The sequence below is a fragment of the Mustelus asterias genome, chromosome 26 (assembly GCF_964213995.1).
Source record: "Mustelus asterias chromosome 26, sMusAst1.hap1.1, whole genome shotgun sequence".
In the NCBI taxonomy this organism is placed as follows: domain Eukaryota; kingdom Metazoa; phylum Chordata; class Chondrichthyes; order Carcharhiniformes; family Triakidae; genus Mustelus; species Mustelus asterias.
In genome coordinates this window covers 37,632,494-37,647,363 of record NC_135826.1, presented here as the reverse complement: position 1 = coordinate 37,647,363, position 14,870 = coordinate 37,632,494, and the positions used below count along the sequence as shown (strand labels likewise).

Below are 14,870 nucleotides of genomic sequence, written 5' to 3'. Positions count from 1 at the left end.
GCCCCAACACTGAACCCTGCGGGACACCACTTGTCACCGGTTGCCATTCTGAGAAAGAACCTTTTATCCCAACTCTCTGCCTTCTGTCTGACAGCCAATCGTCAATCCATGTTAGTACCTTGCCTCGAATACCATGGGCCCTTATTTTACTCAGCAGTCTCCCGTGAGGCACCTTGTCAAAGGCCTTTTGGAAGTCAAGATAGATAACATCCATTGGCTCTCCTTGGTCTAACCTATTTGTTATCTCTTCAAAGAACTCTAACAGGTTTGTCAGGCACGACCTCCCCTTACTAAATCCATGCTGACTTGTCCTAATCCGACCCTGCACTTCCAAGAATTTAGAAATCTCATCCTTAACGATGGATTCTAGAATTTTGCCAACAACTGAGGTTAGGCTAATTGGCCTATAATTTTCCATCTTTTTTCTTGTTCCCTTCTTGAACAGTGGGGTTACAACAGCGATTTTCCAATCCTCTGGGACTTTCCCTGACTCCAGTGACTTTTGAAAGATCATAACTAACGCCTCCACTATTTCTTCAGCTATCTCCTTTAGAACTCTAGGATGTAGCCCATCTGGACCCGGAGATTTATCAATTTTCAGACCTTTTAGTTTCTCTAGCACTTTCTCCTTTGTGATGGCAACCATATTCAACTCTGCCCCCTGACTTTCCTGAATTGTTGGGATATTACTCATGTCTTCTACTGTGAAGACTGACGCAAAGTACTTATTAAGTTCCTCAGCTATTTCCTTGTCTCCCATCACTAGATTACCAGCGTCATTTTGGAGCGGCCCAATGTCTACTTTTGCCTCCCGTTTGTTTTTAATGTATTTAAAGAAACTTTTACTATCATTCCTAATGTTACTGGCTAGCCTACCTTCATATTTGATCCTCTCCTTCCTTATTTCTCTCTTTGTTATCCTCTGTTTGTTTTTATAGCCTTCCCAATCTTCTGACTTCCCACTACTCTTTGCCACATTATAGGCTCTCTCTTTTGCCTTGATGCATTCCCTGACTTCCTTTGTCAGCCATGGCTGCCTAATCCCCCCTCTGATAACCTTTCTTTTGTTTGGGATGAACCTCTGCACTGTGTCCTCAATTACTCCCAGAAACTCCTGCCATTGCTGTTCTACTGTCTTTCCCACTAGGCTCTGCTTCCAGTCGATTTTTGTCAGTTGCTCCCTCATGCGCCTGTAATTACCTTTATTTAACTGTAGAACTGTAGAAGGAAACGAGAGAGTGCGGAATGTAGTGTTACAGTCATAGCTAGGGTGTAGAGAAAGATCAACTTAATGCAAGGTAGGTCCATTCAAAAGTCTGATAGCAGCAGGGAAGAAGCTGTTCTTGAGTCGGTTGGTACGTGACCTCAGACTTTTGTATCTTTTTCCCGAAAGAAGGTGGAAGAGAGAATGCCCGGGGTGCATGGGGTCCTTAATTATGCTGGCTGCTTTGCCGAGGCAGCGGGAAGTGTAGACAGAGTCAATGTTTGGGAGGCTGGTTTGTGTGATGAATTGGGCTACATTCACGACCTTTTGTAGTTCCTTGCGGTCTTGAGCAGAGCAGGAGCCATACCAAGCTGTGATACAACTAGAAAGAATGCTTTCTTTGGTGCATCTGTAAAAGTTGGTGAGAGTCGTAGCTGACATGCCAAATTTCCTTCGTCTTCTGAGAAAGTAGAGGTGTTGGTGGGCTTTCTTAACTATAGTGTCGGCATGGGGGGGACCAGGACAGGTTGTTGGTGATCTGGACACCTAAAAACTTGAAGCTCTCGACCCTTTCTACTTTGTCCCCATTGATGTAGACAGGGGCATGTTCTCCTTTACCTTCCTGAAGTCGATGACAATCTCCTTCGTTTTGTTGACATTGAGGGAGAGATTATGTTGCCATACCAGTTTAACAGATTCTCTATCTCATTCCTGTACTCTGTCTTGTCATTGTTTGAGATCCGACCCACTACGGTGGTGTCGTCAGCAAACTTGAAAATCGAATTGGAGGGAAATTTGGCTGCAGAGTCATAGGTGTACAAGGAGTATAGTCGTGAGCAATGTAGGTGGATTTATGGGGTCATTCAAGAATGTCAGTGCGATTTATTTACTTATCAATTATGTCTTGGGAGAGACCATTCATTGGGACTTTACTTGAGCGCCTGTAATGAGACACTTGCTGAAACTGGGAGGGTTGGGTTGGGAGGTATAAGCTTCAACAGACTTGGCTGCAGCAACTGACATGACATCACTGTTCCCAGCATCACCTGTTGTAACGTCACTGAAAACATATCAAAACTTTGTAAAGGGTAAAATGCTGAGTTATAGTCGGAGACAGATCCTGAACAGAAATTCCTCCCTCTTTTGATCAGTGGCTTGATCCTAGAAATCATAGAAATCATAGAAACCCTACAGTACAGAAAGAGGCCATTCGGCCCATCGAGTCTGCACCGACCACAATCCCACCCAGGCCCTACCCCCATATCCCTACATATTTTACCCACTAATCCCTCTAATCTACACATCCCAGGACACTAAGGGGAAATTTTAGCATGGCCAATCAACCTAACCCGCACATCTTTGGATCCTATGCGTGAACTTGTTACAAAAATTATTTTACGGATGTAGGCATCACTGGCTAGACCAGCATTTATTGCCCATTTCTAATTGCCCCTTGCGAAGGTGGTGGTGAGCTCCTTCTTGAACCGCAGCGGTCCGTGTGGGATAGGTACACCCATGGTGCTGTTAGGAAGGGAGTTCCAGGACTTTGACCCAGCGACAATGAAGGAACGGTGATATATTTCCAAGTCAGGATGGTGAGTGACTTGGAGGGGAACCTCCAGATGGTGGTGTTCCCAGGTATCTGCTGCTCTCGCCCTTCTAGACGGTTGTGGGTTTAGAAGGTGCTGCCTAAGGAACCTTGGTGAATTCCTGCAGTGCATCTTGTAGAACTCATTTGTTCGAAGTGGTGCAGGACAGAGGGAGAGATTCTCAGCAGGAGTACTGAGGGTGAGTAAAGTGCTGTGATTTATTTATTTATTTAATCCGTTTTTTCGTGGGCTTTTTTCAAGGGTTTAAACTCTGAGGAAGTGGGAGTAGGCTGCAGGGGATTCTGGGAGATTGTGTTTTTTAGTATAAAAGTCACTCTATACAGCGGGCAGCGTCGGGAGCGGGCTGCGGAGTGAGTGGGAAGCTGAGTGAAAGCTGTACGGGCTTTGGCTCACAGGGCTTCGGGGGAAAGGGCGAGCAGGGGTGAGTTTAATTCATTTTTGCTGTTTCTACCTAGTACTGGCAAGGTATCTAGAGGGGATGGGTGTACAGGCAGTGCAATGTTCCTCTTGCAGTATGTTTGAGGTGAGGGACTCCGTCAGTGTCCCTGCTAATTACACCTGTGGGAAGTGCACCCATCTGCAGCTCCTCCAAAACCGTGTTAGGGAACTGGAGCTGGAGTTGGATGAACTTAGGATCATTAGGGACGCAGAGGTGGCCATAGACAGAAGCTTTAGGGATACAGTTACTCCGAGGAATGAAAACAGATGGGTGACGGTAAGAGGGGCTGGGAGGAAGCAGTCAGTGCAGGGATCCCCTGTGGTCGTTCCCCTTAGCAACAAGTATTCCGCTTTGGATATGGTTGAGGGGGACGACATACCAGTGGTGAGCAGCAGTGAGAGGATCTCCAGCACTGTGTCCGTCTCTGTGGCTCGGGAGGGTAAGGGGCAGAGCGGGAGGGCAATAGTTATTGGGGACTCATTAGTTAGAGGGATAGATAGGAGGTTCTGTGGCAGCAAAAGAGACTCGAGGATGGTATGTTGCCTACCGGATGCCACGGTCCGTGACGTCTCGGATCGTGTTTTCCGGATTCTTAAGGGGGAGAGGAAACAGTCACAAGTCGTGGTACACATTGGTACCAACGACATAGGTAAGAGAAGGGACAGGGATTTAAAACAGGAGTTTCGGGAGCTGGGCTGGAAGCTGAGAGCCAAGACAAAACATGTGGTCATCTCTGGTACGTTACCGGTGCCACGTGATAGCGAGTTGAGGAACAGGGAGAGAGTGCAGTTAAACATGTGGCTGCAGGGATGGTGTAGGAGGGAGGGTTTCAGATACGTGGATAATTGGAACACATTCTGGGGAAGGTGGGACCTGTACAAACAGGACGGGGTGCACCTGAACCAGAGGGGCACCAATATCCTGGGAGGGAAATTTGATACGGCTCTTCAGGGGGGTTTAAACTAATTTGTCAGGGGAGTGGGAAAAGGAGTTGTAGTCCGGAAGTCAGTGTTGAGGGTGGTGAGGTATTGGGGAAGGTATCAAGGTCAAGGGTGGGTACCGGTAGACAGGAAGGTGGGTTGAAGTGTGTCTACTTCAATGCAAGGAGCATCTGGAACAAAGTAGATGAACTTTGGGCGTGGATTGGTACTTGGGACTACGATGTTGTGGCCATTACGGAGACGTGGGTAGAACAAGGACAGGAATGGTTGTTGGACGTTCCGGGGTATAGATGTTTCACTAAGTGTAGGGAAGCTGGTAAAAGAGGTAGAGGAGTGGCATTGTTAATCAGGGATAGTCTAACGGCTGCGGAAAGTCACTTCGAGGGGGATCTGCACACTGAGGTAATATGGGCTGAAGTTAGAAATAGGAAAGGAGCGGTCACGTTGTTAGGAGTTTACTATAGGCCCCCAAACAGTAATAGAGATGTGGAGGAAGAAATTGCTAAGCAGATTATGGATATGTGTGGGGGTCACAGGGTAGTTGTCATGGGGGACTTTAACTTTCCAAATATCGATTGGAACCTTTGTAGGTCAAATAGTTTGGATGGGGCAGTTTTTGTGCAGTGTGTGCAGGAGGGTTTCCTGACACGATATGTGGATAGGCCGACAAGAGGTGAGGCCACATTGGATTTGGTACTGGGAAATGAACCGGGCCAAGTGTTAGATTTGGTTGTGGGAGAGCACTTTGAAGATAGTGACCACAATTTGATGTCTTTTGTTATTGCAATGGAGAGGGATAGGGCCGTACAGCAGGGCAAGGTTTACAATTGGGGGAGAGGTAATTATGATGCGATTAGGCAAGAATTAGGGGCATAAGATGGGAACAGAAACTGTCAGGGAAAGGCAGTCATGAAAAGTGGAACTTTTTCAAGGAACAAATACTGGGTGTCCTTGATAGGTATGTCCCTGTCCGGCAAGGAGGAAATGGCCGAGTGAGGGAACCATGGTTCACGAAAGAGGTGGAATGTCTTGTGAAAAGGAAGAGGGAAGCTTATGTAGGGATGAGGAAACAAGGTTCAGATGCCTCGATTGAGGGTTACAAGTTAGCAAGGAATGAGCTGAAAAAGGGACTTAGGAGAGCTAGGAGGGGACATGAGAAGTCCTTGGCGGGTCGGATCAAGGAAAACCCCAAGGCTTTTTACTCTTATGTGAGGAATAAAAGAATGACCAGGGTGAGGTTAGGGCCGGTCAAGGACAATAGTGGGAACTTGTGTATGGAGTCAGTAGAGATAGGCGAGGTGATGAATGAATACTTTTCTTCAGTGTTCACCAAGGAGAGGGGCCATGTTTTTGAGGAAGAGAAGGTGTTACAGGCTAATAGGCTGGAGGAAATAGTTGTTCAGAGGGAGGATGTACTGGCAGTTTTGAATAAACTGAAGGTCGATAAGTCCCCTGGGCCTGATGAAATATATCCTAGGATTCTTTGGGAGGCAAGGGATGAGATTGCAGAGCCTTTGGCTTTGATCTTTGGGTCCTCACTGTCCACGGCGAATGTGCCAGAGGACTGGAGAATGGCGAATGTTGTTCCTCTGTTTAAGAAAGGGAATAGAAATGAGTCTGGTAATTATAGACCAGTTAGTCTTACTTCGGTGGTTGGTAAATTGATGGAAAAGGTCCTTAGGGATGGGATTTACGACCATTTAGAAAGATGTGGATTAATCCGGGATAGTCAGCACGGATTCGTGAAGGGCAAGTTGTGCCTCACAAATTTGATTGAATTTTTTGAGGAGGTAACTAAGTGTGTTGATGAAGGTAGGGCAGTTGATGTCATATACATGGATTTTAGTAAGGCGTTTGATAAGGTCCCCCATGGTCGGCTTATGATAAAAGTAAGGAGGTGTGGGATAGAGGGAAAGTTGGCCGAATGGATAGGTAACTGGCTATCTGATCGAAGACAGAAGGTGGTGGTGGATGGAAAATTTTCAGACTGGAGGCAGGTTGCTAGCGGAGTGCCACAGGGATCAGTGCTTGGTCCTCTGCTCTTTGTGATTTTTATTAATGACTTAGAGGAGGGGGCTGAAGGGTGGATCAGTAAATTTGCTGATGACACCAAGGTTGGTGGAGTAGTGGATGAGGTGGAGGGCTGTTGTAGGCTGCAAAGAGACATAGATAGGATGCAAAGCTGGGCTGAAAAATGGCAAATGGAGTTTAACCCTGATAAATGTGAGGTGATTCATTTTGGTAGGACTAATTTAAATGTGGATTACAGGGTCAAAGGTAGGGTTCTGAAGACTGTGGAGGATCAGAGAGATCTTGGGGTCCATATCCACAGATCTCTAAAGGTTGCCACTCGAGTGGATAGAGCTGTGAAGAAGGCCTGTAGTGTGTTAGCTTTTATTAACAGGGGGTTGGAATTTAAAAGCCGTGGGGTTATGCTGCAACTGTACAGGACCTTGGTGAGACCACATTTGGAATATTGTGTGCAGTTCTGGTCACCTCACTATAAGAAGGATGTGGAAGTGCTGGAAAGAGTGCAGAGGAGATTTACCAGGATGCTGCCTGGTTTGGAGGGTAGGTCTTATGAGGAACGGTTGAGGGAGCTGGGGCTGTTCTCTCTGGAGCGGAGGAGGCTGAGGGGAGACTTAATAGAGGTTTATAAAATGATGAAGGGGATAGATAGAGTGAACGTTCAAAGACTATTTCCTCGGGTGGATGGAGCTATTACAAGGGGGCATAACTATAGGGTTCGTGGTGGGAGATATAGGAAGGATATCAGAGGTAGGTTCTTTACGCAGAGAGTGGTTGGGGTGTGGAATGGACTGCCTGCAGTGATAGTGGAGTCAGACACTTTAGGAACATTTAAGCGGTTATTGGATAGGCACATGGAGCACACCAGGATGATAGGGAGTGGGATAGCTTGATCTTGGTTTCAGATAAAGCTCGGCACAACATCGTGGGCCGAAGGGCCTGTTCTGTGCTGTACTGTTCTATGGTACACATGTTTGCCACTGTGAGTAAGTGGTGCAGGAAATCAATGTTGAAGGCGGTGGATGGACTGCTTTGTCCTGGATGGTATCAGAACCCAATCTGAGCGTCACTGAGCAGGTTATTGCTGAGCATGTGCTGCTTGATAGCGCTGTTGGTGACCCCTTCCATCACTTTACTGATGATCGAAACTAGATTAATTGGACGAGTTGGATTTATCCTGTTTCTTGTGTACAGGACATACCTGGGCAATTTTTCACATTGTCAGGTAGATGCCAGTGTTGTAACTGTACTGGAAGAGCTTGGCTAGGGGTGTGGCAGGCTCTGGAGCACAAGTCTTCAGTACTATTGCCAGAATATTATCAGGGCCCATTGCCTTTGCAGCATCCAGCCTTCAGCTGTTGCTTGATATCACGTGGAATGAATCAAATTGGCTGGAGACTGGCATCTAAGACGTTGGGGACCATTGGAGGAGGTCGAGATGGATCATCCACTCAGCACTTCTGGCTGAAGATTGTCGTGAATGCTTCAGCCTTATCATCTGCAGTGATGTGCTGGGCTCCTCCATCACTGAGAATGGGGATATTTGTGGAGTCTCCTCCAGTGAGTTGTTTAATTGTCCACCAGCATTCATGGCTGGATGTGGTAGGATTGCAGAGCTTTGATCTGATCCATTGATTGTGGGATCGCTTAGCTCTGTCTATCACTTGCTGCTTTTGCTATTTGGCATGCAAGTAGTCCTGTGTAGCTTCATCGGGTTAACACTTTATTTTTAGGTATGCCTCGTGTTCTCCCGGCATGCCCTCCTGCACTCTCCATTGAGCCAGGGTTGATCCCCTGGCTTGGTGGTAATGGTAGAGTGGGGGATGTGCCGGGCCATGAGGTTACAGATTGTGGTTGAGTACAATTCTGCTGCTGTTGATGGCCCACAGCGCCTCATGGAGGCCCAGTCTTGTGTTGCTGGATCTGTTCAAAATCTATCCCATTTAGCACAGTGACAGTGCCACCGGTTTTAAGATTGGTTTTAAGATAGCTGTGGAGAATGATAGGCCTGGCCCAAAAGTTAAAATTCTAAATTGGGGCAAGGCCAATTTTGATGGTATCAGGCAGGAACCTTCAAAAGTTAATTGGGGGAGTCTGTGGGAAGGCAAAGGGACGTCTGGTAAGTGGCACGCTTTCAAAAGTGTGTTAACCAGGGTTCAGGGTAAACACATTCCTCTTGGAGTGAAGGGCAAGGCTGGCAGAAGTAGGGAACCCTGGATGACTCGGGACATTGAGGCCCTGGTCAAGAAGAAGAAAGAGGCACATGACATGACATGCATAGGCAGCTGGGATCAAATGAATCCCTTGAAGAGTATAGGGGGTGTAGGAGTAGAGTTAAGAGAGAAATCAGGAGGGCAAAAAGTGGACATGAGATTGTTTTGGCAGATAAAGCAAAGGAGAATCCAAAGAGCTTCTACAAATACATAAAGGGCAAAAGAGTAACAAGGGAGAGAGCAGGGCTTCTTAAGGATCAACAAGGTCACCTATGTGCGGATCTACAAGAGATGGGCGAGATCCTAAATGAATATTTCTCCTTCGTATTTACTGTTGAGAAAAGCATGTTAGGGAACTTGGGGAAATAAATAGTGATGTCTTGAGGAGTGTACATATTACAGAGAAGGAGGTGCTGGAAGTCTTAAAGCACATCAAGGCCAATAAATCCCTGGGACCTGATGAAGCGTATCCCAGGACATTGTGGGAGGTTAGGGAAGAAATTGCGAGTCCCCCAGCCGAAATAGTTGAATCTTCGATAGTCACGGGTGAGGTGCCTGAAGATTGGCAAATGGAGAATGGCAAATGTTGTGCCTTTGTTTAGAAAGGGCTGCAGGGAAAAGCCTGGGAACTGGGAATGGTCGGGCGTTGGGGAGAGTTACAGAACAAAGAGATCTCGGGGTACAGGTTCAGAGCTCCTTAAAAGTGGAATCACAGGTGTACAGAGTGGTGAAGAAGGCATTCGGCATGCTTGGTTTCATCGGTCAGAGCATTGAATACAGGAGTTGGAATGTCTTGTTGAAGTTGTACAAGACACGGTAGCGACACGGTAGCACAGTGGTTAGCACTGCTGCTTCACAGCTCCAGGGACCTGAGTTTGATTCCCGGCTTGGGTCACTGTCTGTGTGGAGTTTGCACATTCTCCTTGTGCCTGCGTGGGTTTCCTCCGGGTGCTCCGGTTTCCTCCCACAGTCCAAAGATGTGCGGGTTAGGTTGATTGGCCATGCTAAAAATTGTCCCTTAGTGTCCTGAGATGCATAGGTTATAGGGATTAGTGGGTAAAAATATGTAGGGGTATGGGAGTAGGGTCTGGGTGAGATTGTGGTCGGTGCAGACTCGATGGGCCGAATGGCCTCTTTCTGTACTGTAGGTTTTCTATGATTCTAAGACATTGGTAAGGCCACACTTGGAATACTGTGTACAGTTCTGGCCACCCTATTATAGAAAGGATATTATTAAACAAGAAAGAATGCAGAAAAGATTTAGTTATAAGGAGAGGCTGGATAGACTGGGACTTTTTTCTCTGGAGCGTAGGAGGCTGAGGGGTGATCTTATAGAGGTCTATAAAATAATGAGGGGCACAGATCAGCTAGATAGTCAATATCTTTTCCCAAAGGTAGGGGGGTCTAAAACTAGAGGGCATAGGTTTAAGGTGAGAGGGGAGAGATACAAAAGTGTCCAGAGGAGCAATTTTTTCACACAGTGGGTGGTGAGTGTCTGGAACAAGCTGCCAGAGGTAGTAGTAGAGGTGGGTACAATTTTGTTTTTTAAAAAGCATTTAGACAGTTACATGGGTACGATGCGTATAGAGGGATATGGGCCAAATGTGGGCAATTGGGATTAGCTTCGGAATTCTTTTTAAAAAAAGGGTGGCATGGACAATTTGGGCCGAAGGGCCTGTTTCCATGGTGTAAACCTCTATGATTCTATGACTCTGTGACAACACGATGGAGGGTATCCTCAATGTGAAGACAGGACTGTGTCTCCACAGGGATTGTGCAGTGGTCACTCCTACCGATACTGTCATGGACAGATGTATCTGTGACAGGTTGGTGAGGATGAGGTCAAGTTGGTTCCCTCACCACCTGCCGCAGTCCCAGGTCAGCAGCGATGTCCTTTAGGACCCGGCCAGCTCGGAAGGTAGTTGTGCTATGGAGCCACTTTTGGTGATGGACATCTCCTGCCCAGAGTACATTCTGCGGCCGCCACCCACAGTGCTTCCTCCAAGAGATGTTTCATAAGGAGGAATAATGATTCATCGGCTGAGCGGGGAGGGGTGTGTGGGGCTGGTGTTGTTGGTGGGAATCAGCAGGAGGTTTCCTTTCCCATGTTTAACCTGATGCCATGATGGAGGTGCCTGGGACATTATCTGTAAGGTATAGGTATGACGATGTCAGGCTGTTGCTTGACCAGTCTGTGAGACAGCTCTCCCAATTTTGGCACTCGCCCGCAGACACAGAAACATAGAAAAACTACAGCACAAAACAGGCCCTTCGGCCCCACAAGTTGTGCCGAACATATCCCTACCTTTTAGGCCTACCTATAACCCTCCATCCTATTAAGTCCCATGTGCTCATCCAGGAGTCTCTTAAAAGACCCTATTGGGTTTGCCTCCACCACCACTGATGGCAGCCGATTCCACTCGCCCACCACCCTCTGTGTGAAAAACTTCCCCCTAACATTTCCCCTGTACCTACCCCCCAGCACCTTAAATCTGTGTCCTCTCGTAGCAGCCATTTCCACCCTGGGAAAAAGCCTCTGAGATTCCACCCGATCTATGCCTCTCAACATCTTATGTACCTCTATTAGGTCTCCTCTCATCCTACGTCTCTCCAAGGAGAAAAGACCGAGCTCCCTCAGACTATCCTCACAAGGCATGCCACTCGTTAGTGAGGAGAACTTTGCAGGGTTGACAACAGAGTTTGCCATCATCTTTTCTGGTGCCCAGGTCGATGCTGTAGGGTCCGTTTGGCTTCATTCCTTTTTATTCCAGTTGTAGCAATTTGATATAACTGGCCATTTCATTCGGCGTTTTAGAGGCAACCCCATCCGTGTAGAGTCACATGTCGGCCAGACCAAGGTCTTGATAAAGTGAATGCAGACCAAATGTTTCCTGGTGGTGGAGGCGGATTCGATAGGGTCTTTCATGAGACTTTTGGATAAGTTCATGGAAGTTAGTAAGATAGAGGGTTATAGGTAAGCCTAGTAGGTAGGGACATGTTCGGCGCAACTTGTGGGCCGAAGGGCCTGTTTGTGCTGTAGCTTTTCTATGTTCTATGTTCTTATGGGGCAATCTAGAACAAGAGGTTGCGGGTATAGGCTGAGAGGCGCTAGATTTAAACTGAGATGAGGAGGAACTACTTCTCACAGAGGGTGGTGAATTTGTGGAACTCGCTGCCCCATAGCGCGGTGGAGTCTGAATCATTGAATGGTTTCAAAAGGGAGACAGATATATTCCTAATAAAAAAGGGCAAGATGGACATAGGAAACAAGTGAGAGATGGATTTGAGACCAGGGAGAGATCAGCCCTGATCTCATAGAGTCATAGAGGTTTACAGCATGGAAGGTTTACATCTGATTGAATGGCGGAGCAGGCTCGAAAGACCAAATGGCCTACTTCCTATCACCAGATAAGCACACCCTCTGTGTGAAAAACGTCCCCCTAACATTTCAGAGAGGCAGAGAAGGCCATAGACAGAAGCTTTAGGGATACAATTACTCCAGGGAATGAAAATAGATGGGTGACGGTGAGAGGGGCTGGGAGGAAGCAGTTGGTGCAGGGATCCCCTGTGGTCGTTCCCCTTAGCAACAAGTATTCTGCTTTGGATACAGGACATTGGTGACTCGGATGGGTTTTTATGATAATCGACAATGGTTTTGTGGTCCCTATTACCGAGTTGCCAAGGTGACGTTCAAACCCACGTCTCCAGGATTAGCCTGGGTTGTGACGTTCCCAGCGATGCCAGTGTATTCCATATCCTGTGTCCATTCTGTAGTTGAGATGGCAAGAGGGATCAGATCTGTCTCCGTCTGAAAAACACACGGACTCCATTCCTGTGCTAAGGACAACAGCATATTGATATTTATAGAACACCCCGTGGTGCATCACTGGTGGGACATCAGACCAAAGTTTGACACCAATTACTCAGAGAGGTACCAGGTAGACAGGTTGGTCAGGTTTAAGAAGCGCTGGAAAGGAGGAGAGGGAGATTGAGAGGCTTGAGGGGGAATTCCAGAGTCTGGGAGTGAGCAGCTGAAGAGGGACACCAGCTTGTTTTGATGTCGAAGCTTTCAGCACTGAGTTTGAGTGTCTGTGTTCTGTGTCTACAGGTGGAGACTGTGCCAATCTCCTGAAGAATATTGGTCCCCTGCCAGTTGACATGACCAGAATGTACTTTGCAGAAACGGTTCTGGCCTTGGAATATCTACACAATTACGGCATCGTGCATCGGGATCTCAAACCAGACAAGTAAGGAATCTCTCGCACGCTTGACAAACTTGGCAAAGCTTCTGTTAGAAACAAACATTGTCCCCATGTCCCTTCCTTTCCACCGAGAAATGTTACATTGACTTCCAGAATGTATTGGATAAAATACATCAGACATTTTTAACTCAGTTCAAAGTTCATGAAATTGAAGCAAATTATTGACCTGGTGAGAAAACAGACTGAACAACGAGACGGAGGGAAGGGGCTGAGTGAGGGAGACGGAGGGAAGGGGCTGAGTGAGGAAGACGGAGGGAAGGGGCTGAGTGAGGGAGACGGAGGGGAGGGGCTGCGTGAGGGAGACGGAGGGGAGGGGCTGAGTGAGGGAGACGGAGGGGAGGGGCTGAGTGAGGGAGACGGAGGGCAGGGGCTGAGTGAGGGAGACGGAGGGAAGGGGCTGAATGAGGGAGACGGAGGGAAGGGGCTGAGTGAGGGAGACGGAGGGAAGGGGCTGAGTGAGGGAGACGGAGGGAAGGGGCTGAGTGAGGAAGACGGAGGGAAGGGGCTGAGTGAGGGAGACGGAGGGGAGGGGCTGCGTGAGGGAGACGGAGGGGAGGGGCTGAGTGAGGGAGACGGAGGGGAGGGGCTGAGTGAGGGAGACGGAGGGCAGGGGCTGAGTGAGGGAGACGGAGGGAAGGGGCTGAATGAGGGAGACGGAGGGAAGGGGCTGAGTGAGGGAGACGGAGGGAAGGGGCTGAGTGAGGGAGACGGGGGGAAGGGGCTGAGTGAGGGAGACGGAGGGAAGGGGCTGAGTGAGGGCAGACGGAGGGAAGGGGCTGAGTGAGGGAGACGGAGGGAAGGGGCTGAGTGAGGGAGACGGAGGGAAGGGGCTGAGTGAGGGAGACGGAGGGAAGGGGCTGAATGAGGGAGACGGAGGGAAGGGGCTGAGTGAGGGAGACGGAGGGAAGGGGCTGAGTGAGGGAGACGGAGGGAAGGGGCTGAGTGAGGGAGACGGAGGGGAGGGGCTGAGTGAGGGAGACGGAGGGGAGGGGCTGAGTGAGGGAGACGGAGGGCAGGAGCTGAGTGAGGGAGACGGAGGGAAGGGGCTGAATGAGGGAGACGGAGGGAAGGGGCTGAGTGAGGGAGACGGAGGGAAGGGGCTGAGTGAGGGAGACGGAGGGAAGGGGCTGAGTGAGGGAGACGGAGGGAAGGGGCTGAGTGAGGGAGACGGAGGGAAGGGGCTGAGTGAGGAAGACGGAGGGAAGGGGCTGAGTGAGGGAGACGGAGGGGAGGGGCTGCGTGAGGGAGACGGAGGGGAGGGGCTGAGTGAGGGAGACGGAGGGGAGGGGCTGAGTGAGGGAGACGGAGGGCAGGGGCTGAGTGAGGGAGACGGAGGGGAGGGGCTGAGTGAGGGAGACGGAGGGAAGGGGCTGAGTGAGGGAGACGGGGGGAAGGGGCTGAGTGAGGGAGACGGAGGGAAGGGGCTGAGTGAGGGCAGACGGAGGGAAGGGGCTGAGTGAGGGAGACGGAGGGAAGGGGCTGAGTGAGGGAGACGGAGGGAAGGGGCTGAGTGAGGGAGATGGAGGGAAGGGGCTGATTGAGGGAGACGGAGGGAAGGGGCTGAGTGAGGGAGACGGAGGGAAGGGGCTGAGTGAGGGAGACGGAGGGAAGGGGCTGAGTGAGGGAGACGGAGGGAAGGGGCTGAGTGAGGGAGACGGAGGGAAGGGGCTGAGTGAGGGAGACGGAGGGAAGGGGCTGAGTGAGGGCAGACGGAGGGAAGGGGCTGAGTGAGGGGAGACGGAGGGAAGGGGCTGAGTGAGGGAGACGGAGGGAAGGGGCTGAGTGAGGGAGACGGAGGGAAGGGGCTGAGTGAGGGAGACGGAGGGAAGGGGCTGAGTGAGGGAGACGGAGGGAAGGGGCTGAGTGAGGGAGACGGAGGGAAGGGGCTGAGTGAGGGAGACGGAGGGAAGGGGCTGAGTGAGGGAGACGGAGGGAAGGGGCTGAGTGAGGGAGACGGAGGGAAGGGGCTGAGTGAGGGAGACGGAGGGAAGGGGCTGAGTGAGGGAGACGGAGGGAAGGGGCTGAGTGAGGGCAGACGGAGGGAAGGGGCTGAGTGAGGGGAGACGGAGGGAAGGGGCTGAGTGAGGGAGACGGAGGGAAGGGGCTGAGTGAGGGAGACGGAGGGGAGGGGCTGAGTGAGGGAGACGGAGGGAAGGGGCTGAGTGAGGGAGAC

At 49.8% G+C, this 14,870-nt stretch overlaps 1 protein-coding gene across 1 annotated transcript in view; it reads left to right on the top strand.

Moving 5' to 3' along the window:
- The window catches only part of LOC144479702 (microtubule-associated serine/threonine-protein kinase 3-like), a 138,009-nt gene that overhangs the window by 75,701 nt on the left and 47,438 nt on the right, over positions 1-14,870 (top strand). The window contains exon 12 of the mRNA XM_078198731.1: positions 12,544-12,682. Within this exon, the coding sequence (XP_078054857.1) occupies positions 12,544-12,682 (139 nt within the window). The remainder of the gene's footprint in view (positions 1-12,543; positions 12,683-14,870) is intronic.